General features: G+C 43.1%; 1 protein-coding gene across 3 annotated transcripts in view; it reads left to right on the top strand.

The window, feature by feature from the left end:
* Window positions 1–25,891, top strand: part of LOC146190335 (uncharacterized) — a 61,558-nt gene that overhangs the window by 11,317 nt on the left and 24,350 nt on the right. Inside the window, exons 8-16 of one of the 3 annotated variants that reach the window (XM_084600803.1) lie at window positions 2,797–3,139; window positions 6,203–10,072; window positions 10,333–10,442; window positions 10,544–10,630; window positions 11,921–12,036; window positions 13,014–13,176; window positions 13,372–13,515; window positions 18,318–18,486; window positions 21,922–22,040. In XM_084600803.1, the coding sequence (XP_084456929.1) occupies window positions 2,797–3,139; window positions 6,203–10,072; window positions 10,333–10,442; window positions 10,544–10,630; window positions 11,921–12,036; window positions 13,014–13,176; window positions 13,372–13,515; window positions 18,318–18,486; window positions 21,922–22,040 (5,121 nt within the window). Of the gene's footprint in view, window positions 1–2,793; window positions 3,140–6,202; window positions 10,073–10,332; window positions 10,443–10,543; window positions 10,631–11,920; window positions 12,037–13,013; window positions 13,177–13,371; window positions 13,516–18,317; window positions 18,487–21,921; window positions 22,041–25,891 lie in introns of all 3 variants that reach the window. The other 2 variants (XM_084600802.1, XM_084600804.1) reach the window with 2 other exon arrangements.

Genomic DNA, 25,891 nt, shown 5'->3' with positions numbered 1-25,891 from the left:
AGCTGCTTTGGGACGTTAAACCCTATAAACCAATCTTGGATTATGAGTCTTGCTCTAGCCTACCCACCAGTGAAATACAAACAGGCCTGTCTATTGAACGTTTGTTGGGAACATGGTGGAAGTTTCTCGTTTCTTTTTCAAGCTTGGGTTGCTCATTAGTCTAAATATAAATAACATGAGTGCTAATGCGCTGGTCCACATGCTGCCTCAGGACAAACAGTGCTAGATTGCTCATCCACTGCTATGCTGATAGCATTTTTACATTAATAACCACCCCGCAAGCTAGTACCATAAAAACCCGCATATAGTACAAGGTGTAATTTCAGTTTCAGTTTCAGTTTAGTCGTTCAGTCGTGTCCGACTCTTCGTGACCCTATGGACCATGTCACGCCACGCTTTCCGGTCTCTCACTATCTTCCTAACATCACATAACTTCATCTGCAGTGCCTCGAGGATGCCATCTAACCAACGCGTTCGCTGCCTACCCCTTCTCCGGCGACCCTCAACCTTTCCCAACATCAAATCTTTCTCCAGCGACTCCTCTCTTCTCATCAGATGACCAAAGTAGCTGAGCTTTAACTTTAGAATTTGACCCTCCAATGAGCAGTCAGGGTTTATGGTCGACAATATCGACTGATTTGATCTTCTGGCAGTCCAAGGAACTCTTAAGAGTCTTCGCCAGCACCACAATTCAAACGTGTCAATTCTTCGGCGGTCAGCCTTTTTCACAGTCCAACTCTCGCATCCATACATCACAACTGGAAAGGCCATAGCACGGGTTATACGGATCTTGGTTGGCAGACTAATGTCTCTGCTCTTTACTAGGCGGTCAAGGCTAACCATTGCTCTCTTTCCCAGAAGCAGGCGTCTCCTAATTTCATGGCTGCAGTCTCCTTCCGAGGTAATCTTGGTGCCCAAGAACAGAAAATCTGTCACAGCTTCCACTTCTTGTCCATTGATGCTCCAGGACTTGATAGGGCAAGACGCCATGATCTTCGTCTTTTTAATGTTCAGTTTAAGCCCAAACTTCTCACTCTCTTCTTGTACACGCATCAGAAGTCTCTTGAGTTCCACTTCACTTTCTGCCGTTAAAGTAGTATCATCCGCATATCTAAGGTTGTTGACACGTTTTCCAGCAATCTTCACTCCAGCTGAAGACTCGTCCAGACCGGCCTTCCTCATGATGCACTCTGCATATAGGTTAAATAGGCAGGGCGACAGTATGCAGCCTTGCCTCACTCCTTTCTCGATCGGAAACCAATCAGTAAGACCATGCCCAGTTCTGACTGTGGCCTCTTGTCCGTCATACAGGTTCCTGAGGAGACAGATGAGGTGTAATTTCAGGGTACCGAAAAAAGAAAAAAAGAATGTCTTCATCTACATATAACGCGAGAGAAGAAAGATTGGCAAAATTGTTAATTATTTGTACTATATTTCACGGTTGCCTCGCGAGGCATATTCGCTCTGTGCTTTCATGTCCAACATCGCCCCTCACCAGGCGTCCATGAACCATCATGAGCCGCGCACCCCTTCTTGCACCGACACACATGATCAGAGAATTTCACGCTGTCCTGAAACCAGTAGGCTGTATGGACTTAGGGCGACAGCACATAAGCTGCCAGCCATCATGTGCCGTGCTTGCGGCATGTGTACCTAGGAAGTGTTCTCAGATTCAAGGTTTTCGCAATCGTTGCCACCCGGTACGTGTAGTATCTGCCGAGAGTTCCTTGTTGGAAACATCTTTCAGTTGAAACCTTTATTCGATACCCCTAAACGTGGTCAGTATCCCGAATTTGCTCGAAAGCGCGATTGACATGTTGTAATGTGCTGAGTGATCCTTTGCCATTCCTACATCGTGCGAGGCGCAATCGATGCAATCGACCTCCTTCCAGTCGCATGTGTGTCGCGGGCACCATGGTCGCGAGGATCGCATGGTCAGTGTGGTGAAACCGAAACCACCAAAACAGTCAGCGGACGCCAACGCTAGAGAGCGGCTCCTCTTGCTAGGAGCCTTATGCTAACAGCACAGATATAACGAGGCTGAAACTGTGAATGTAGGATGAAATTTATTCAGATCCGCACACAATTTGGAAAAAAAAAGCCTCATATTATAAGCAGGTTTTTACGGTATGTAGGGTGATTGGCATAAATAGGGTTGAGCTACAGGGCTAAATGCAGTGGCCATGCTTGTTGCCTGCACTGTTGTCGAGCTCTTTTATGTTTTTCAAATGGATGTTAACCTTTGAAAAGCTGATTTCAAGTTCCTCTAGCTTAGAGTGTTTGTGTTGTCGTTATCAGTGATTCACTTCTTTTCTTTTTTTTTTTGCTCTTTTTGTAACTGATTAGAACACACTTGATGTGTTGAATATTACCAAGAACAACTCCATCATTTGGATAGCATGGCAAGCAGTGGGAAAAAAAAAACGTATGTTAAATGTTGTGGTACATGAAGAAGGGACAGTGGGCCAGGGAACTGACATGAGTTCATGATGTCTTACCTTAAATTGACTAGAAGCATCGGACATAAGCAAGGCATGCGATGCAAGGAGCATATAACCAATGATCACTCTCAGTATTGGAGGATATATTTCGTCAGAAGGCAATCTTAGCTAGAGGTGGCAAAGAGTTAGGTGGGCTGGTGAAAAAAAATCTCTGGGAGTGACGTGGTCATCACAAGACGGGTGAATAAGGGAGAAACCTTTGCTGGTGCAATGGATGTAGTTATGCTGGTGTTGATGATGATATGGTTCTTTTTTTTCTTTCTTTTTTTGTTTGCTTCCCTGATTGGCATAGAAGGAACAGTCTATGAAGAGGCTTCTTGAGTGGAAGCAGCGCATGCTCCAGTCTCCCCTGTGCAAGAAGCCAGGCCAGCAGCAGCAGCATCATCACGCGGTGCCTTCTCCTCACGAGCTGCAATCAGCCGTGCTTCGCAAGACACCTGCCCCTTCAAACTTGTCCTCTTCCTCACTGCCCCCCGAACGTCCCCCGCTGCCTGAGGAGTATCGAAGGCGAGCTTCTGATGGTTCTCGGCCAATGGATGGCTCGCCGAGAAGTCACTTCTTCACTGCAGACCCACCACGTGGTACACCTGTAGGAAGGGCACAGGATACATTCACATCTCCAGGACCAGACCTCATTCGTGAGTTTGCTTGCTTGTTCTTGGAAACATTTTATGAAAGGCATTCTTATTAGTGTGCTAAATACATAATTTGCAGTTAGTTATAATATAGCAAAATGTTGGGTGCGAAAGTTTCATGTTTGAAATTTAGATTTACTTTGTCGCGAAGGATTGACAGCATTGACTTCCGCAATGCTTGACCGCCTGGGCTGTACAGTGAAGCATCTCAAAACGCAAAGGGTCTGTTTTGTGAAGAGGGACCTTTGCTTTTGGAAAGAGGAACCTTCCCAACAGTGTGCGCAGAGCAAAGTGCTTGACGAAACCAGAAAAAAAAGTTGTTCTAGTGCAGACATCTATTGCCAGATATTCTTCAGATAAAATTACTTTGACGCAAATGGTTTTTGGCGCTTTTTGCAGACCCATTCGAGCTTACATTTAATTCTGACATTTTCCTAGTACCGTGAAGGCTAAATTAAGAAGAATTTACTGTATTCAGCAGTGATATGATAGCTCAGCTTCATCCGATTTCACGCAGATCCTTTATGTGCAAAAAATTGTTGTACAAAATCCTGTATGATAAATTTATACTGGATTTTTCAGTAGGGTGTACACTTGTGAGCAATTCTAGTTTAATTTTATTTTTAAATGCCATGTGAATTCTGAAATAAACATGGCAAAACAGTGTTTGCTATTTTTTTTTTTATTTTTTTTTCCACTGATAAAGCTTTTTTTTTTTTTTTTGCTGCTTTCTATTTCATATTATTATTTGATTTCTATTTGAAGCTTTTAATATTTGCACACCCCTATTTTTTAGTTCTCTTCAACTCCATCTAGAAACCCCTTTTGCTGATTTCATTAGAAAGTCTCTTTTACTCTGCACAGCCCAGCTTAGATTTGCTTTTGTTTAGCGCCTCGCTGTTGTGCTCTGCTTGCACCCTTTGTAAAAGATGCCATTTTGGTGTCCATCTACTTCATTAGGGCTATAGTGTAGACGAAGTTTTCCTGAACTAGGGCGTCCAAGCTTGACAGTAGTACTGTATGGTACATCTCTGCCCAAAAATCCTTAAGTTAAACGGGTAAAGTTGCATCATTGACATTAAAGTGCATCCGAAGAACATGGTGGTATAGTTGTCACCACCACAGTTGAGCATGCAGCACACATGCACTGAGGCGCCCGGCTACTTGGCAGAAGTTGTGCTGCAGCTACATGTTGGTGTATTCTTTTATCCATTTATTTAGCTCAGTAGAGTGCTGCAGCTTCTATGCACAAGAGCACTAGAATGTGGAGTTAGCCGAAGGTGGCATTGTCAGTGGCCAATGTTGAAGAGCAGTCTTATAATCTAAGGTTGTGCCTCTCATTGGGCCTTCTTTTTCGCACAAATTGAACGATTAGGAACGTTGACATGAACATTTTGGTAATGTCAGAGGACAGAATTTGCTCAACTAATAGGCTCTAGTAGTAAGACATATCACTGTTTTAGTTGCTCGAAGATAATCTAAGGTGGGAGTGAGATCAATGATTGTGCTCGGCTGACTGAGTGGCAGCCTAATGATCACAGCTCCTTTCTCTAGTGTGTGTAGTCAGCCTTGAATCAGGTGCATCATTTCGCTGCCAGATTTACATCGAATGGTGTGGACTACGTCATACTGGCTCATTTGTAACTGACAAATCAGTGATATCTAGCTGCCGTGGTGCAGGTTTTGAGTGAGGCTGAAATTCAAAATAGCTTTTGACATTCCCTCGCTGTTAGTTAGCTTTCCCGATGCAGCGTCCATTTCAGTATGGCTTAAGGTTAGACTTGCTGAAAGTATCTCATTAAGTAGGAAAACATATAGGCCGGATGCTTCACTAGAGATCATTTGTGGTTCTGCCTTGTAGATCTGTATTTCAGTTCTGTTCAGGCATGAAGCAGGTGTGATATTTACATCCATCTGAGGTGCACTGCACTGTACTGCCTGTCTGTTCCATTTTTTTTTTCTTTTTCATTTGAGTCATGCTAGTAATTGATAAGTAATTTAAAATGTGCATTGGTGTATTTAATGGTGGCCAGCTTTTGGTTTGACAGCCATCAATAATGCTTATCAGCTTTGGCACAGTTAGGTTCTGATATGTGACACAGGCTTGCCGTGTAACCAGTTTGTTCTCCGTTTTGTTGAGCTCTCTTATCACTTGTTTTGAGTGTTACAAGCAATGTTAGGGACTGTACTGTGTTGCATTAAGTCTGTGACTGTTAACAACACTGTCTTGGTGCAGAAATTTAGTACTAGCACTTGTGGTACTAAATTGGTAATTGGTGGTAATCAGAAAGTAAAGGTTACAAAACATTATGGTTCTTTACGAGACATGCACCTGGAAAACTTGCAATATTAGGCTCATCTCAATCAGTGCAACCATTCATGCCTTCCCTATTAGATGTACAGGACGTGCCCATAAGATGGCACACTAGTGGCCACAGCTACAGCTGCCAATATCAATCAGGCAATGTTAGAATGCGTGCTCCATTTACTTCCCCATCTGTCACTCTGCATGACAGGTTTACCACAGGTGCACATATCTATATAACCCCAGGTATGATTTTTCTGCATATTTCTCAATGGCACAAATTTTAAGCAAGGTCGCCATCATTTTAGGTATGTTAAAAGGTTAAAGATGAATCAAAATGTAGAGGTGAATGCATTTAATTATATGTAAGGCTTTGTTTGAAACAGCACACTCGCAAATGCTGTCTCTGTTGCAATGAAAGGAAATTGAGTTTTGGTGCTTTTTTGGTTTGTTGATGGCATTAAAAAAAATGCATGTTGGTGGTTACTTATACCTGTCAGCATGGCCATATCTTCAATTGTGCAGAGTCTAGGAATGATCAAGTCATTTTTTGTGAAATCCTGCCATTTTGGCATGGCATGTTGTCTGCTTTGTGTTGATAACTTTTTGTACTAGAGCACCCATATATATAGTATTGTTGTTGTTGTTGGTCATGCTGCATGGTTAAGTTTTCTTCTGCTGAACCCATTTTATGCTTTGTTTGTGTTTTCCTTCTCCCCCTACCCTGTTTCCTTCTACTAATACTGTTCAAAAATGAAAAGAGCACACAAAGGCCTCACCAGTGAGATACAGTGACAGCCCGGACTACGTAAATTTGCGAAACCTTCGTTGTGATCCCGAGTTCTTCTGTGAAACTCAGCAAAAAACCTTTGCACCTTCAACTGTACAAGGCCAGAGACCTTTGCGCTCTTGTTTGAGTCAGCCAAGCATTGACAAGAGGCAGCCACCTTTGCAACGTGAACAAACAGGCAATAACTGGAACCAGCCCTCGTCCAGACAGGAGCAGGGGCCAGCAGAAATTCACAGCGAAACCCCGCCGTCATACAGTCACCATCGCGATCCTCACAACACAAGCCAGCTGCGAGCTTTTAGTCCTTTTGAGAAAACATATTCCAACGAAGATCAGAGCAGGGCTTACTCTGAAAACAGCCACCCCGTTTTCTATGACACCACATACACCCATTCTGATAGGCAGCTGAGCCCAACAAATATCCTGGTGCAGCGAGGCAACCAGAGTGCAGCAGCAAGCAGTCACAGTGGCACAGAAAGAACTCCGCAGCTGAATGAGGAACCTGGGCAGGTCAGTTATTCTTCGCCAAATTCTTCCTCACAGCTAAGGCAGCAGAACGACTCGCTGTTTCTTGAGGAAAAGAACATGCCACGCAGTAAGCCGTTCATGGCCTCCCAAGATGGCAGTGCCCAGGACTTAAGAGGTACCCTTGGACGTCACAGTGCACGGTTGTCTTCTGATGAGCGCTCAACCCTGGATCACGACAGCAGTCTTTCAAGGTCTGATTGGGGTAGTTCACAACCCAGCATGCCCCAGGAAAAGCTCTATGGCAATGCTGATATGTGGCGTCACAAAGACAGCCCTGGCTCTCCTCTCCGACGACCACAGCATCCTGCTAATGCTAAGAAGGGGGCTGATGAAGAGGAGGCATTTTACATCAGAAAGGAAGACTACTACAAAGCGTCGCAGATGTTCTATCCAAAGCAGCCCGCTTCAAAGACACTTCTGGGTTCTGTCTCTGACTTGGAGAGTAGCGGTGGCAGTGGTGCAGTAGAAACCGAGACATTTGACAGTCGCTACCGCAGAAGCTCGGTGACACCGAAAAGTCCTCAGTGGCAACTTGACAAGGATGTTGGCTTGCCTCTTCCTGATAACCTTGATCTCTCTTTCCAGTCAACGAGCAACAACTCTGTGTTTGAAGCATCCTGCGAATGCCAGACACCAGGGGATCAGAGCCCCGAGCTTTTTCAAGGTACCCTGCGGCCGAATCGAACATATGTGAGGGATCGTCAACCCCCTTCTAAGAATCCCGCACAGTCAGCACCGAACGACCTCGGCGCTGACGCTGACTTGTTTTCTGAAGCTACTGAAGTTAAGATGCCAGTTGGAAGCTCCAGCTTTGAGGAAATGCGTACTGCCTACCAAAAGAAAAAGGAAGCACCACCCACGAATATAGTACAGGACAGAATAAAGTGTTTTGAGCCTAAGGACCTCGATAAAAGCCCCAAGCTTGCCGAAAATAGTCAAGAGGACTGGGAAAGCCAAGACAACAGGCGATTTGGTGAGAAAACCGCACTACCAGCTTGCAGTATAGAAAGCCAGCGCGACGTCGAATTCAGGACTAGTGCCGCTGATGCAGCCAAAATCGATTCGCTCACAAAGTACGGCAGCACGTCAATTTTGGCGAGCCTTCACAGAAGTGCCGAGCTGAGCAAGGAAAGCACCCAGTCAGCGTATGCTGAGAAGCTTCGCCAAGAGTCAGCGCCGAAGTCTGACACCATGCCTGTCCTCAGGCACTGCCCACAGCAGTCCCCTCCATCCAGCACATTGCAAACCAAGCCCCCCGAAGCTCACTATCTTCCCATGGGCTGGCTGACTAGTGAGGCAGATTATGTGTCCATGAATGTTGATTCGCTTGAGGAACCCGTCTACAATGAGCCAATGCTGCCCATCACCAGTTATGCGCACGAGTCATATGGAAAGTCATCATTGGCCTGTCAAATTCTGAAAGCTGAGAGTTCAAGGTCAAGCAGTGATGGTTCTACGGAAAACATTTATGAGCAAGTCCAGCAGCAGACTGCTGAAGATTCGCACACGCTGCCATATGCCAGTTCAGGGAACACCGCCCAACCGAAAGGGGAAAGCCCGCCTGTTTATGAAGAACCGTATCGGCTGATGCCTTCACAGCCCGATAGCAAGCCACCTCCTGATAAGGTGAAGAGCCATGAACTGTATTCGAAAGATGGAAGCAAGCAGTTGGTGATGAAAGCCATTCCAGACTTGTTGCACCACGAAGAAGTCAAGGACTCGGGAGCTTCGGATGCAGATGACGAGGCCAGTAGGGCTGACTTTGACACTGCCACATCTTCTCTTCCTAGCTATCAAAAGGAAATCCTTAATGATCACATGTCTGCCCTGCCTCTTAGGTCACCAACACAGCCCTACTTGCCCGTTTACGCTTCTCATTCCACAAAATACTCATTTAGAAAAGACAGAAAGGCAGAGGATACAGCGTCATCAGTGCAAAGTGCAGACACTTCAAAAGAGTCTGAAAAGCGTGTTATTAGCCAGTCAACGAAATTTGTCTCATTTGCGACAACGACCACATTGGCAACCTCCAAGATAAGCTCCGACACGTTTGCCAAAGTTCCTTCTTACCAGACCGAAAGTAGACCCACCAGTATCGGCTTGCTGAAGAGTCTCGAGGGTGAAACTAGCTCTAGTGAGGCTGGTTCAAGCTTCACAAGCTCTACGCTGAAAACAAACGATGCAGACACGTCGCATCGCGGTCTGTCGACACAGGGAAACTTCAGCCAAATTTCCTCTCCTCTCCTGTCTACTGCCCCTGACGTCCTGCCATCAGAAGTCCGGTGTGTGGTCTCAGAGTCCAACTCTAATAAGGCTCTGAACAGTAGCAACAACAGCGCACCATACTACTACTCTGACATCTTTGGTGACAAACTTGGGGCTGTTGGGAGTCCACCAGTGCGGCCAGCTAGTCAGCAGTCACGTGCAGCACCTAACATGCTCAACAACACTCGTGATGTGATGCCGCTGTCTTCTCATTCCAAGGACCATGTCGGTCGCAAGGTCAACAAGATTTCCACCCCTGCAGGAATGGGCGGTATAAGTCACACTCGCACCCTTAGCGAACCACAGTCCACAGCTGATCTGGAGAACACACTGCGCGGTCTGCTCCACCCAGCCAACACCCGCAAGTTCTCCGACGCTGAGCGCAACAAGTATGTCGCTGGTCACACACTTGAGAAGACATCGCACATGTCACGTTCGGTTCTCAGTCACATGCGCAGCAAACAACAGGCTTTGGAGAAAAGCCAAGCCATGGCCGAAGAACACGCGGTTGCCCCTGACAGGCATGACTCCGAAGAAAGCAGCAGCAGGTCATGGAGCCCAGGGAGAATGCTGCCGAGGCGTCTGTCCCGCTCGCTGGAGGACATCATAGACAGCTCACCAGCAGTAGCAGAGCATCATGTGACTCGCAGCAAGACCCCCGTGATAACAATGGACTGTCAGGATGAACCTTACTACGAAAATGTTGGGTTTGGGAGCGCTCGTACACAGGCATCGCCTCCGAAGCCTCTCAGCGGAGCTAGCCCTCAAGTGTCACCAGCGAAACACAGTATATACGATGGTGAAGATCTGTGCCGGGAGTTTGTGGCTGCCAGCATGCTCAATGATCCGATGAGGCTGCTCGGGAAGTCAACACCTGGGCAGCAGCTTCCACCCCAGAAGCAGATTAAGACTGCAGGTTGTGTCAGTGACTTTGCACAACAGGTGGGTCCATTGAGCGCCAGCTTATCATCGCTCAAGCTTTCCTCACCTGAGCGCCAGGAGGATGCCTCCTTCTGTTCCACTCATAGCAGCACCCGAGTTGACCCAGGTAATTGCATTTTGTCCTCATGCCTAGTTCATTGTTCATTTTGTAGGTGCGCTTACCCAGCATTTATTATTACTTCCTTGCTCCACAAGTACCCTCTGCATGGCTTCATTTGTGTTTCTAGTGCATGTTGAGCACTGCTTCCCAGCCTGCTGCTTTGTTCCACTGTTTTCCTTTTTGTTTGCTACAAGCAAACAACAGCCTTCATTCTTTGCCTTGTTGATGCAGTTTCATCTGTTTTTTTGTTTGTTTTTTTACCACAGGTAAACGCTGCTGGTCAAATGACTTCCAGAAGTCGGGCACTCAAGGTGATCTCTACAGGCACAGTATTGACAACTTGTATGCCCGTGGAACTGAGATTCAGTCAAAAAATGTGAGTGGTCCCAAAGGTGTCCTTCAGCGGGGGTTTTCCTCCTGCTCCTAATACAGTGACACTGAGCACTTTATTTTTCTTTATTTGCCTTCGTCTTGCAGTCGCCTGCGAGAGGCGCCACTGAGCCAACGTCCAGTGCGATCAGCCTCAGCCATAGCATTTCAGCGGGTGACCTACTTGGGAAGAGTGTAAGTATTAGGAGGTCATTTTTGGGGCTGTGTGTTGTGACCAGTTTATGGTGTTTTTAATTCACTAGTGTCAGTAGCCCCATTGGAAGAAAAAACATATTGACACATGTCATACTGTGACTTGCCACCAACCACAGTTGCCAAGTGGCAGAGGGGAAGGAGGGAAATTTATCTCTTATGAGAGAGGAGGGCAAAGCTGTCAGGTGGCTTCCACAGAAAGAAACCATACAAAAGCTTTGTAATACTATTGAAAATGACTAACAATAATGGCTAAGAATTGCTCAGCAAAATTGAAAGTGACTAAGAATGACTCGTCAAAGAGCATAGCATAGCGGGTCAGCAGCTTGTTTGCTCAGCAAGGTTGAGCAAAGAACCTATAATGTACAAAGAAATGCATGACAGAATATATAAGAAAATAGGAAAAGATGAAAAAAATATAAGAGAATCAATTAGTAGCAAGGAGAACACCTGGTGCTAATTCGTTGTCTCTCTATGATAATGACGTGATAGGTTAGGTTGCGTAAGCTGCTAAGGCTGTTATGCTCTAAATACTACAGATAAGTACACTTGTCATTTTTATGCTCATTTAATATTACCACTCATTTCAATTTTGATGATCCTGTGCCTCTTGAAGGGAAATAGAGAGTAGTATTATAAAACTCTTGTTTTTAGTGAATATTGACTGCTTGGCGATCTGTACCTATATTGATGTTCATTCTACAGATAAAGATGCATTGATTAACGGGAAAAATGGGGTTAAATGTGAAGCATTTTTTTTTTTGTTCCCACCATTAAATTCAAACTTGTTGGCCTAATGTCCTAAAAGTACTCTATCTATACGTTTAAAAGTGAGTGATAGTGTCACCCAGCTTTGCGAGAACCGTTTACATTCATGGTTAGCCTCAGTATCATTACCTTTGTTTGTCAAAACAGCCAGTGGCAGTAATGCCTGGGTCTTGGTCTTAATGAGGTTATGTGTACAAGCTCAGATTTCTGTGAAAGTTGTTCCTTCTTTATTAGAATAGAGTTATCTATTGACACGGGCCAACTTCGATTCTCCTCAGTGTTGTTTTGAGTGCTTTTGTTTGTGTATCTAGCTTTGGCAGGCTGAGATACATGTGTATGGATTCTAGGAGGCATTGTGATTCTGTTCGGTGTTTGCTGGTTACCAAGGGGGTCATTTCCAACTCGTGTAACTTCTTATTTCTTGCATTGTGCTCGCATTGTCAGTTTCTGGCTGCATTTTTTTTCCCCTCGCTTTTCTAATGTTTTCTTTTGTTGTATGTACAGCACGAAGAGCTGGTTCTGTTGCTGATTCAGTTGAGAAGAAGTCAGAGCAATTTGCTGTCATGCCAACTTCAGTGCAAGGAAGAGATGCATGAGCTGAAGCAGAGCCTTGTCCAGAGGTTGGTGTCTGGGCAGTTCACTGTGCAGCACTTTCTTTTCTTTTGTTTTTTACCAAGAAATGGCATTGATTGAGAAAAAGAAATAGTTCTTGCAGTTTGTTTTTTGTTTGCATAAGATAGTAGTTATTTGGAAGTGGCACAGGTTTGGTTGTTTACGAACTTCTTTTGTGTGAAAAACATTAATTATGCACACACTGTTGTCGGTACTGGAGCAAAAGTTTATGCTGCCGCTGCTGTACATTTGGTCTTAGATGATGTAAATGAGAATTTAAAATGTCCCTGAAAAGAGTTAACTTTCTGTCATGGCTACTACTGATAATTTTCTTATTGCTCTTGATAAAGCTACTTTTTAAGCAGTCCTAAATGCTTTTCTATCAATTATGCCTTTAAGTTCACCTGGTTGTGGTGTTCTGGATCACTAGCTTTTAATGTGCTATTCCTTTGATCTAAGCCAAAAGAAAACCAGGGTATTGTCCGGTGGTGTACCTCTCCATCCTGAATGCACCACTGCTCAATGTTATTTGCAATGCTTGCGATAGATGAACTGGGCAGTGGCATGCAACAGAGTGCTTGTGCCATTCTCACATGTGTGCCTTGCATAACAATTTTATTATTGCCATTAGTGCACTTTTTATGTCATTTGCTTGGCTGATTCCTGTCATAGGCAGTTGCTTTATTTCGCACAATAAGTGTTCACATATCTTACACTCATGTTTGTGATGGTTATTCAAAAAGTTCCACACGAGTTTCCAGTCCACTGCCATCATTTACCTCGCATTTGTTTGCTGTTGCCATGTGACTTGAGCGTGCTTTCTTATATTTTTAAAGTTTACTACGGTGGAAGTTTGCCACCATTGTTGTCCACATAGGACATCATTGCTTGCCTAATGTTGATATTAATGTGCCTGCTCTATAGAATGATGTGTCATTTAAAAGTGCACAACAGCTGCTGCCATTACATCCTTAAACTTCTTCAGTGGTACCCAGAGCAGCGCTGCAGATGTTCAGCGGCTGGTAGGTCTTCAGCGGAGCCTGAATGAGCTGACGAGGAACCTCGACCTGACGCAGCCACTGATCAGCCTAGTTGAGAACATGGTCAAGCTTGGTAGCCTGTACAACGTCGCTGGAATGAACAAACAGGTTTGAGAATGACTGAAATTGCTCTTCTTGTTTTAGTTGGTCCTCTGACGTTGGCACTGTTTTTGATGAGCTTATGGGCCAGCAAGGGATTTGTTGCATGGTCAGTCATTGCTTGTAAGCCTACAAGTAAATTCAGCAAATCTTTCATCACTTTTGATTGCCTTTTTTATTTCCCCCCCCCCCCCCTTCCCTCAGACCAAGAAGACAGATGAAGGTGAGGATTACCGCTATGAGGACACCTATGCCGACACCCTGGAAGCAGAGACTCTGGAGAAGCAGCAGCAGTTGATCGAGAAGGAAATACTGCACATCCAGAAAATGCTCACTGAAAGCACTTCAGTGAGTGGACTTATCTTGTGTTGACATTGTGCTGCCAGCCGCCATAAGTGTGGTGCCACTATGTGTTCGTCACTTCCTTAATCGTTTCCTTCCAGGGTTCCAAAATTGGAAAATGAGAAACCTAGTCTTCAGAATACACCCGTCTTAGAAATTTTTGTATTTGAATACTGTATGACGATTTTCGAAAACATTGCAACTAGAATATTTATTATTGACATGACTGAATATTTTGAATTATTAGTGGTAAGCCAACATATTTTGGGCTAAGCCAAGTGTTTGTGGAGATCTGTTGCAGGGAAGAAAATATGTTGGAAGGAACAAAATTGAAGAAAGGTATTGACAAAGAGATTGAGAAACTAACGCCAATATGTTTTCAGTGACAGTAAGTTTTATGCAGTGTTAGTTTTTTGGTACATAGAAAACGGGCAAAGCTTCTACCTTTGAGTCTTTCACATTATGCTGGCTTGTGTCAATATTCTCCAATTCTATCAATGAAATCTTTGGACACAAATCTGTGCGTGTTATTGAGCAATGTTGGCAGCATTCCAAACCCATATGTTTGGCCCCCTGCATGTCTTCAGGCTCTCATCTTCCGTGCAGCATTTGAGAGAGCACGTGTCTGCCCAGATGGCGGCAAAGGTTACACAAAGCAAGAGGTACTCTGCTTGCTTAAGGAACATGCAGAGGTGGCCACGTGACCACAGAATGAAGCCATGCGGGGGTCGTCTCAAGACATGCTTATAACTGTGCTGTAAAAGACATTGCTTCGTAAATGCTCTCCTGGATGCCACTGCTTCTGAAGCCCTGGATGCAAATAGTCCACATGGTGAAAGAAAACATTCAAGCATAGTGCTTTTGTCTAATTTGCTTTCTGTAAACTGTGAACGCATTGCACCTAGCTATAAGTTTGTCCTGAGATATCTAGTGGAAATCTGCACTGCACAGACCATAAATGCTGGTATATTTCAGGCAACATTTGCGTCCCATTAAGGCTGTTGCAATGGTACGTGTGAACTGTGAAATGCACCTCTTGCCACTTGCTTATTTGTGCAAAAATTTGGTGCACAGATGGCTTGTGACCATCTGCTTTTTTCAGTATCATGTTTGATGAAGGTACTTGCCTGATTTGATCAAAATTAGAAATCTACATTACCTGCAGCATTGGCGACCTCAAAACAAGCAGCCTTCAAGTAATTGATCTGTGGGGCCATCAGATGCTTATGCACGGATCATTCGTTTCACCTTTTCCGCTGCAGTGATTAGGAGACAAACGAATTTGAAGATGTCTTTTTGACGGCTTTAGCAATATTGGTCACAGAAAACATTTACACAGATGGCAGCCAAAGTTCTGTAAGTTTGATTTGTGCCTGGCAGAACAAAATGATTTTATCATTCTGCTGATATGCAGCAGATTGACACCACTGATACCAGTTTATATGAAAGCTGACTTTTTTTTTTTTGGTTGATTCTACAGGTGATGGGAATTTGTAATTAATTTTGATTGACTGAAGCAGGTGCATCATTCAAACGGCATTAAAAAAAAAAAGATGGGCGGTTGTATTCCATGTGTGTGCCATATTTCACCAGAAATAGCTTTAACTGGGATAAGCATTTTACTGTGTGTGTTTTAAGCTGCAACAGTTAATGTATGGGAAGCTCCCATGACCCAAAAATGGAACATCGAAAAAAACGTAGTCATTGTAAATGTGGCTGGGTTTTTCTTCATCCACAGATATTTTAGAAAGCATATGGGAAATGTCAGTAGGATTTTACTTCTTTGAGACACTGCTTCCTAGTGTGGCATTTTAATGGTTAAGAGCTTCAGGTGCTATACTGTTCTTCATCCTGAGCAGATATCCCCAAAAGTAACTGAAAGCTTCTTCTGCAAAAAGAGAATTGCAGTCTTTTAGCAGGATGCTGGTAATTCTTGGGGTTAAAATTCTCATTGGCCATTTTCTCACATGTTTTCCAATGGAAATTTTTGTGTTCGCCCTCTGGCCAACGAGAATATTAACATAGCGAGACTGTAGCGCAAAGCAGACAGGACACACGAGAAGAACGAACAACACGAGCGCTAACTTCCAACAATCTTTATTTCAGACATGCAGCACATTTATACGCCAAAGATAGGAAATCACTTGTGCTGACAGTATCACCGCCGGAGAAAAGAGAGTTCTTTATCGCATAAACTAATAGACGGAGTGCTAACACAAGTCTCTCCGCAAGCATTTATCTTCTCAGCTTCAATTATCATTCGCGTGGTCATGTCGACAGACAGGACGGTGCCTAAATCAGCGATTAATGGAACACGCACGTAACGTCAAGAATGGGAAGGGTAGTACTCTTGTTGATCATATTCTTTCTTGTGAATCGAAAACTTGCAAACCGTACTTGGAACAAACAGTTGTGCTAGCAAAAAATTATGACATGACCACGCGAATGATAATTGAAGCTGAGAAGAAAAATGCTTGCGGAGAGACTTGTATTAGCACTCCGTCTATTAGTTTATGCGATAAAGAACTCTCTTTTCTCCGACGGTGATACTGTCAGCACAAGTGATTTCCTATCTTTGGCGTATAAATGTGCTGCATGTCTGAAATAAAGACTGTTGGAAGTTAGCTCTCGTGTTGTTCGTTCTTCTCGTGTGTCCTGTCTGCTTTGCGCTACAGTCTCGCTATGTTCACGCACCAACAAGCCCAAAAAGCCACCCTTTTGAGAATATTAACCAGGTTTGTACTGGTAATATAGAGCTCTCGTGGAATTTGCAGTCTTGTGCTGGTGCTCTGGGTTGCCGGAAAACAATGCACTTGGGGTTTTATTTATGATGGTTGTTGATATTGTGTCTTCAGCCACCTGGGGAGGACAAGGGGTCCGAGGACTTCTTATTTTTTTAGGCGGAAGCCTTACTAAAACATCATTAAATCAAATTTTGTTGGCGACCATTATGATAAGGCCAAGATGGTTCCTAAAGGATGGCACTGCACATCGTCGGTGTGCACTGCACATACAGCAGCTGAGAGAAGCTTGGTAACGCATGCAGTTGAGCAAGGCACATGCATTGCATCGAGGCTAAATGCGCTACAAGAGGATCAGACGGCATCGCCTCTGGAAAGAGCCGCCCAAGGCCATGCACTCTGTCTAGATGACAGGCTGTAATGTGCGTGTACGCAGACGTGGGTGAGGTACACAAATGGAAAACTGAAGTTCAGCATGCGAAGAGAGCTGTGCTTGGGGCTCCGAGGAAATTCTGTTTCGCCATCCTAGTGCAACTCATTGTTTCGAATGTGTGCTGATCCTAGTGTGCAATAAACCACGTAGACGAACCACCTCACCAAAATAACTTTAATGAAAGAAATGCATCCGCACAAAAAGTAATGCTTTTGCCTTGCCACATGTAAGCAGCCTTAAGCGTGCCTAATGGAAATGTTTTTCATTTTCTTAAATTTTTTTTTGTGGTAGAGTTTTGTGGCTTTAAAATTGTATGAACATTAACAAGAGTTGGTTTTCCTGGCTTTTTTGCTATTGTGTAATTTTCTGGCTTGTTTGACACTTGTGCAGTGTCCAAAATTGAATTAGGGTCGATGCACATTATGGAGCCCTAGATAGTAATAATTCGTAGCTTTTCAATGACTGTGTTCTTTATTGCACTTATGCAGCTTCAGGGCACTAATCCTGTGATGAGCTTAGCACACTATAAACCCCTTTTGTAAGGACCTATTTTGTAAGCGAGGAAGTTGTCTTTTCCACATTGCATGCTGCCCTAATCATGGTGTTGCTGGTCGGCAATAAAACAAAATTGAAGTGCTGAAATTGCATGTTTCTGCTTCACAGGTGCACATAGTGTTGTGAAGGTAATCGTGTGGAAATATTCTGCTGCACAAAGCAAAACATACGAAGTGCGCCTGTTATATGCAGTTTTAAGAATTCATTGTTCCACTATTACTAGGGCTTGATATGTTGAGGAGAAAATGACGTTACATTTATGGCAGCGCTTCATGTGCGAACTCACTGTTCTTTTTATTATTATTCTGGAATGGGTGTTCGAGATAATAATTTCTTCATTTGAGAAGAATAATAAATAATAATAATAATTGGTTCACAGGAAGGGAAAGGCACAGTATCTGTCACACTTGCTCTGTGGACACCTGAACTGTGCTGAAGGGATGGGAATTCAGCATTTTTTACCTTGAATTTACCATGCAAATAGGGTAACTTCTTGCTACCATGTAGTGAGTGCAGCAGCGAAGGATATCTGGCAAAACAATTGGCTTGGTAGCACACTTTCCACCGTTTCAGAGATTTTGCCACGACTGCAGTTAAAAATTTTCTGGACCTTTTGAATCAAGTGTGTCCTTGAAACACAAAATGCTTCCACAGTCTCTAAGGTGTCGACCTCATAAATCATGTTCTTATATTAAGGCTTTAAGCTATTTTTACGGTTTGTCAAAAATTTTGTTTGGGCATTTAACAAAACAAATTAACTAGTTTTGTGTTTTTCCATAGAAAGTGAGTGAACAGGCTTTCCTGAGGCATGGATATGCTAGTTAGGCTGAAAGAGTTTTGTTTTGAACCACAATGATAAGTGGGACTTGAAGGGAATAAACCATGCCCGTACTACCTACATTTATATTCTTCTATGGCAATAGCTGCCATGCTTCGTTGACCATGCGTGCTCAGAATGGGTAGATCAGTAGCTGTCAGCTAGGAAGGGAGCTCTTTCAATTCACTTCACTCGTGCTGACTGTCGGTGCACCAGGAACTCAAGGCAGCGATGAAATGATTTTTTTTTTTCTTCTTTTTAGTGTGGCAGTCCACTCAAGGATGACCTGGAGGTGGAGCTGAAAAGGCTGCAGAAAATCGTAAACGACATGCTGCAGAGGAAGAGCAAGATGTCCACTTCGCCAAACATCTACCTCGATAAAGAGCCTGAAATGAAGGCTAAGCCAGCTGAATCAAAGTCAAGCCCTACTGGTAAGCATGGCAGACAGGATACTTCCCTGAAAATTGCCACCTGCTTTGCAGGCAGAACTGCAGGATTCTGGACCTATTATGGCTCAATGAGCTGAATGCTGCTCATGGAATCGGGAGGTTTTAGGTGTAATCTCTCTATTCCTGGTTTAACAGCAGGGCAGGTCTTCTATAGCTTTCTTCTTTTAACATGGATTGCATCTGGCACTTATTACTGGTATATTTAGATGCAGCTACAGCAACTTTGAAGCAGAACATATCCAAAAACTTTTTATTAGAAGCTGGTGCAATGAATGTGTTAGATGGAAGCCTCTCATACCACATGTTCTCATATCAGCTTCATCATTTTTTGTCCATTTGCATTGCATTTCCAAATGCTTGGTAGTTCTGTCACTGTGGCCGTGAATGGGAACTGGTCGAGTCCAGACGTAGAAAAGCTTGACTGTAGTGGCAGTGGTAGCTGTATGTAGCCACACACGAAGGAATGAATGTTTCTGAATGCGTGGCTGTGTGAAAAGCAACCAAGTACTATGGCACACTCAAATGCCTATAACCACAAAAACATTTATATTGAATTTCTTCTCGCATGCTCTTGCAGTTCAGTTTGAACTGCTGGAACATTGATGGCTGTGATGTCAGAAGTTGAGATATAGGTTACGTGAGAATTAAAGAACTTGCTGTAAAACTTGCTGTAAAATCATTGCTTTTTCTCTTGTCATTCCATTCTTGAGGTAGGCTGGCTTTAGCACTGCTGTGAATTTAAATGATAAAAAAGCGATTATCTTATTATTTTTATTTATGCCTTACATGGCCTATATATTTATCTTAGATGCTGTAGCCTTCATTCAGCAGTTAAAACCGAAATGGCTTGACAGAAGAAATTGAGGGATAAATTATTTAGTGGTCGTAGATAAACACCAAATGGTGATCAATGTGTACTGCCTTATTCACTGTTATAAAGAAAAAAACATGCATAGAAACTTTGGCATATTATAGTAATTGAACTGTGCAGTAACGAAATCGCCGAAAATGATCAAATTTGTTGCCTTCACAAAAATTTTGTTATTGTGCAATTTGGACTGCACAGATTAAAGTACGAATCTTCCCCTCAGAAATGAAACTTTATTTGAGAGGTTTGGTCATTTTCGTTTGCCTTTAATGGTAGCCAACAAATCAAAATCGGCTTAAAGTGTCATATTTACCTGCATATTAGAAAACCGTTCACTTTTGATGTTGAGAATTTACTTTTTTGTTAGCAGTATGTTGCTCATTTACGCACCATTGCTGTAGCCATCCACAGTGCAGACCTTGGCTAATATAACTTGAAATACAGCAGAACTTCGCTACAAAAGACACTCAAGGGACCCGAAAAAGATGTCTCTTGTAACCGAAAATTCTTACCAACTCGTTTGTGTGGCAGTTTAGATTCCCTTATCTAAATTTTGTTCCACATCAGTGTCTTCTTTTTTTGCAATGTGTTAGGAACCAAGAAGGAGGGCCTTCTCTTGACTGGGAAGTCAAATGTCCCCATTGTTTCAGCCACTGTCATTGCATTCCTGTGTGACTGAAACAACAGGGACATTTTGACTTCCGAGTCAAGAGAAGGCTTCCTGACATATTGCAAAAATACAGGACACTGATATAAAACATATAAAACATTTAGATAAGGAAATCTAAACTGCCACGCATACAAGTCGTATGAGTCAGCTGCGTTGCATGAGCCCACCTGGGTTAATTGTCTCTTCCAAATAGTGAAGAAGTTACTTTAGGGACCTGCAGAAGTTGCCCTTAGTAACTGAGTGTCTTTTGTAACCATGTCTTTTGTATGCAATGTTGTTAACATGGCAGACATAGGGAAACCAACCAAACCATTTTGCATTTTCTTTCCGCAATGCACATTTTTTTTAAACATGGTGTCGCTTGCATTTCTAATATAGCAGATACGGAAACCCTATGTCTATTCATTGCCGTAGAAGCAGTTAACATGATTTCTGCGACATTAGTATGCCTAGCTATTCCATTTGAAAAATATACATTGCAAAAAGCCATCTTTAATGCCAAAAAAAATACGTATTTTTGACATTGACAAAATCCATCTCTGATAAAGAAACTGGACTTTTATATGTTGATGGCCTTCAATTCCTAATAATGTAACAGTTGTTACACTCAAGAATTACTGCAACTGCTGAGCGAGGGCACCGAGAGAGCTGAACTAGGAACTCGGGCAACGGGAATGGGCCGACACTTCAACGTCCTCCACTTCTAATGATCGTGCTCCTTCTTCTTTTACCTCGAATGCACACGTCACTGCCCCCTCCTCTGGAGCATCGCCCCGATGCGATGTTACCGTCAGAAAGAAGAGCTAGGAGACAATCGTTCGAGTTACACCATGAGTCTGATATCACAGAATAGACTACAGTGCAGCCTGAAAGTCAGTTGGTGGGGTCGTTCGTAGTATGGCTTCAATCGCACCGCATGCACAATGTCGCTGCTCTTGCTATTGTGTGTGATGAACGAGGCGAGGCTGATGCAACTTCATATGTTACATTGCTGAAGCAGCAGACAACAAGGTAAGGGCGGAAGTAACGCCGCAGTAACTTTTCGTACAGCCCGCAGTGACGAACGGGCATCCAGATTCAGCCATAGTCGCTTGGGTTTTAAGTAATGTATAATGTTGGTCCTTAAAATCAAAAGTAAAAGAGCTCATTAGTTAATTTCAGTTAATTTTTTTGCCATTGAAGTCTATTACATATATAATGTCCGTATTGCTGTAAAATCCACCTGCACAGATCACACCGGTGTATCTCTCACAGGGTTTAATATAACAATCTGTAAACTGTTAGAAACTGCATCCACTATAATATCATTTGATCGTCATGCGTGATTACTATGGCTGGGTTGTTTTTAAAAACGTCAGCCCATATCATATGCACCTGCTAAATGGAAAAAAATTTTCTGTTTTCATTTTGTGACCCAAATCTTAGAAGTGTTAGTTATGCAAATATTAATCAAACTGCATGCCAAAATCGTCAGTAAATTCAAATGAGCACTACTAAATGTAAACACACGGAACAAAAAAAAAGTGTTGTAGCAGTAGCTCGACATGTCTCTTTCAGCAAAATTGTATCTTCATCATCATCTTCTGCACGCTGTCCCCCTCACCCATTTCTTTCGGTGCATGCCCGCACTGTATAGATGGATTGCTATGACATTTGTTATTGTTTTTATACTACATTATACACATATTTTTGTTTGACCTTTGCATATTTCCTTGGTTCTGTCATTTTGGTGTGGTATACCTTCATTTCTCATTGCTCCTCTTCATAAGGAGGGATCTCTCTCTTATGCACGCTTACCTCTGAATTCAGTGTAATGTGAATAGAAAGGCCCATAATTTGCTTTCTGTTGCTACATGCGTCGTGTGTTTTCCATTTTCAGCTAGTGTTCCAGAACGCAAGCGGCACCAAAAGACTTACTACGAGACAGACCTAGACTCTTCAGTGACAAGCAACCTTGCTTTAGACAGCCGACCATCATCGCTATGTGATGTGGTCAATGTGAGTAGGCAGTGTTTATTATAACTTCTGGGCATCAACAGTTCATCATTCCGTGCCGTGCCATGTGGTTTTGCTGCGCAGAAAAAAAAAAAAAAGAATGAACAAAGTGTAAGATTTTATATTCTTCGTTTTTGTTGCTAAACAACAGTGCAACAAACTCACAGAAAAGATGTAAGTAAGAGACACCACTACGTTGACTTCAGCTCATTTTTTTTATTTCCAATAGGCAAACATATTGGAAATTTTCATGAACTACAATAGAACCTCATTAATATTCCTGGTTCATGTGCTCAAAATTACGGAAAGTAAAAATCTCTCATAGAGTTAGTGTTCCTCTCTCAGTTAATTCGTTCCTGGGTAACACAAAATCCTTGCTCCTGCATTCCAAATTCTGACAAATTATGGTTGTATTAGGTGCCTTGCTTTTCACCTCCATCGAAGAGCAGCCAGCGCAGCCCGGATTCAATCTTATTTCCATGGGCACAGCAGTTGAGCACTTTAAGAAGGCTCACCAGCTCCAAGGCAACTCAGATTTGAGCTTGTTTTGTCGATAGATGGCAGCACCTAAGCACCACAAAAAGGAGGAAAGTTCTATTCCACGTCCAGGTACGTAAATTGCACCGTGGCACAAAAGTAGTATTACTACTTTCGCGTAAAAAAACTAGTCAAGAAATTTCAGCAGATATGAGGCCAAACCTGGGGGACTGAAGTTGGGGCCAGAAAATGGACCTTTTCTCCAGTAGCGCACCATTGTAGCATTTTCCAGTTTGGGTCACCTATGCTACCTATACTTTGTCTCACAGGACTTTTGCAGCACTAGGAAAAGCAGGGAACTTTGGCACATTCATAATCAGGCTCACTATAATAGGTAATTTCGCCTCTAAGTGCTTCCTGCCTCTGGGGCCACCATTTGGTGCAGCCCTGATTGGGCCAGGTCACCCCTGTTTTCCTCAGTGCTGCTAACAGCTTGTGAGAGGAAATATATGCTCCCTCTAATCTTTTGTGCGAAAATTCCTTTCCAGTGGTAGGGTGAGGATTCTTTGCAGGCAGTACTCGGCAGGGCTGATTTCCACTAGCGACAGAGATAGGTGTGAATCATCTTTTGACAGAGTTGAAAACACATGAAGCAAACCAACTACCATATTAGCCTTGCTTTAGTAAAAGCAATCCATTGTGTTGGGGACCCTAGCATTCAGCCCCCAGATAAAAGAAAATGGATCTCCTAGGGCAAGGACTCATGCACAAAATCTTGTTTTTGGCATGTTTCAATTTTTTATACCTGTGAATTTTTGCGCCCATTCGGAGCGCAACTTTTGGCAGCATGGTGCAGGAGGTCCTGCTAGCTGTGAAGCTGTGGAGGTGGCTGTAATTGGGAGAATAAAGGCAGAAGGAGAACCCTTGACATATGCGAAACCAGTTCAGAAGGGGAACTGAATGATTTTGCCTGCCAGGTTTTGCGCCTTTGAGGTCACATTGTTTACTCGTCGCGGAGGTCTATTCTGGAGTGTGGAGGTTCAGCCATCCGCGAGCTGCTTTCTGCAGAGAGGGCACACCCACGCCTTGCCTGCATACTGTGGACAGCAGCTGCACTGATTACGACGTGAACATTTCGGCACAGATCTGCCGGATCAAGAGGAAAATGAGAGAGAAGAGAGCGACACTCAGTCAGATTCATTAGATAACTGACTTTTAGATGCTGATTCAACACCTTCAGTATTGACTGAATTTGGAGCGAGAAGCACGCTTTTTAGCCATTGTTCGCAGTTTTTCCCCATCTACAGGGCATCCCAGCTAACTCTAGCCAAGTATTAAAAAACAAAATCTCAATTCTAGCTGGCCACGATTAGTTGCAGGTTGTTGGCTGCTGTTTTGAGGACTTCAGGCAATATTTTATTTATCAAATAATTGATTATTTCAAACAAAAAAAATGCAATAAATTGTATTGTCTTTTGACAAAAAATGCGACTGGCAAGCTCCAGGCGGTGATGGTGAAAAACGTTCAGTTCAGCAAGCAACCTCCTTGCTTGCGTATTTATCCATGACCAGGATTCTGTAGGGCACTGGGGTGGTGTGCTGTGGAACAAACCATAGCACGCAACTGCTTTGTTAAGGGCAGCGCAAACACAGATGGTGAGAACCCAGCAGCTGCCTTAAAATTTCACTGTGTTTGCTCAACAGAGGACCACTTGAATGCTTCGAGACAAGCTTGCTCCCATCTGTACATTGCAGCATGAACTTGGAGGGAGTGTACCCTCAAAGGCCAAAATGGTCGCAGGGTAGTAGATGCAGGGTTCTATTCTTGCTTTCAGTTGCTGGTAGCTCAATTTATGGGAGCGGCATGAGTGAAGTGCAATTTACTAATGTAGTCTAGTGTGTAAACTTCACTAGCAAGTTAATTCAACTAGCCTTGCCACTTTTTTTCTTTTTTCTTGCACCTCCTCAAAAGCATTCTTCTATTGCCGCCCCATTCTCTTGTTTTACTTTGCAAACTATGAAACACAAGTGCTTAAATTAACTAGCACCATTAAGAAATTATGAAGTGAAAAAAAAAAAATGAAATGTTGACACTTTAATTTCAGATTGGGTTTGATGAGGTACACTCTTTTGGGCATCACAGTTGCATCGAGACTGCAATTAAATTGATTGGCTGTGTTTAGTTAAAAGAAAGCTGAGCTATAACGGCATCGAGTCATCTTCTGGAAGAAAGCGGTCGTCACGCAAGAAATGAACACAGAGATTCCCCATCAGATAGAAGGAACATACAGCCAAAATTCGTGGCTGATAAGTTTACTTGGTGAAACATCGCTTTTGCGGCAAAATAAAAAAAAAAGAAAATGGCTCTGTGTTTCATCTACCAGATAGAAGGAACATACAGCCAAAATTCGTGGCTGATAAGTTTACTTGGTGAAACATCGCTTTTGCGGCAAAATAAAAAAAAAGAAAATGGCTCTGTGTTTCTTCTACCAGATAGAAGGAACATGCAGCCAGAATTCGTGGCTGATAAGTTTACTTGGTGAAACATCGCTTTTGTGGCAAAATAAAAAAAAAGAAAATGGCTCTGTGTTTCTTCTACCAGATAGAAGGAACATACAGCCAAAATTCGTGGCTGATAAGTTTACTTGGTGAAACATCGCTTTTGCGGCAAAATAAAAAAAAAGAAAATGGCTCTGTGTTTCTTCTACCAGATAGAAGGAACATACAGCCAAAATTCGTGGCTGATAAGTTTACTTGGTGAAACATCGCTTTTGCGGCAAAATAAAAAAAAAAGAAAATGGCTCTGTGTTTCTTCTACCTGATGGGGAATTTCTTTGTTCCATCTTTTTCCCGTGTCTTTTGGAGGTACGTTTGTACTGCTGAGACACACAAATTTACTGTTTTTCCAAGTGCATTCCTTTCCAACCTGTGTGTATATATGTCTGCCTTTTAGAAATAATCACTTGCAGTCAGCAGTGGTAGCTCACCTTTCCTTCATCCTTGTGTATTCATTGTGCGGTTGTTTCATTTCTTCTACAAATGCCACGTTTAGGAACTAGTCCAGTCAGCCACAATAGCAGCGTTGACCTTCTGCAGTCATGAAAGTTCCTGACGTTATGATTGTTGTAATCAGCAGCTAGTTTCGGAATTTCAGACCTTTCGAATAAATGCACTGCTTTGCGCAAAAACTTGTAGATGTGGTTGTATGCAGCTCTGCAACGGCAATCTCGCTTAGCATGGAAGTGCTCAAAGTACTCTTATCGATAGAAGCAGGGGTGTTTGCTAGACTCATCGGAGGATCTCTTCACGTCTTTTTTTAAAGGTACAGCCGAACAGTGCATTGAATTAGAATGACCCTGCAACTTCTTTAATAAAGC

This window comes from Amblyomma maculatum, chromosome 4 (assembly GCF_055883805.1).
Source record: "Amblyomma maculatum isolate TAMU_Amacu chromosome 4, ASM5588380v1, whole genome shotgun sequence".
Taxonomy (NCBI): Eukaryota; Metazoa; Arthropoda; class Arachnida; order Ixodida; family Ixodidae; genus Amblyomma; species Amblyomma maculatum.
This window is presented reverse-complemented; position numbering and strand designations above follow the sequence as displayed.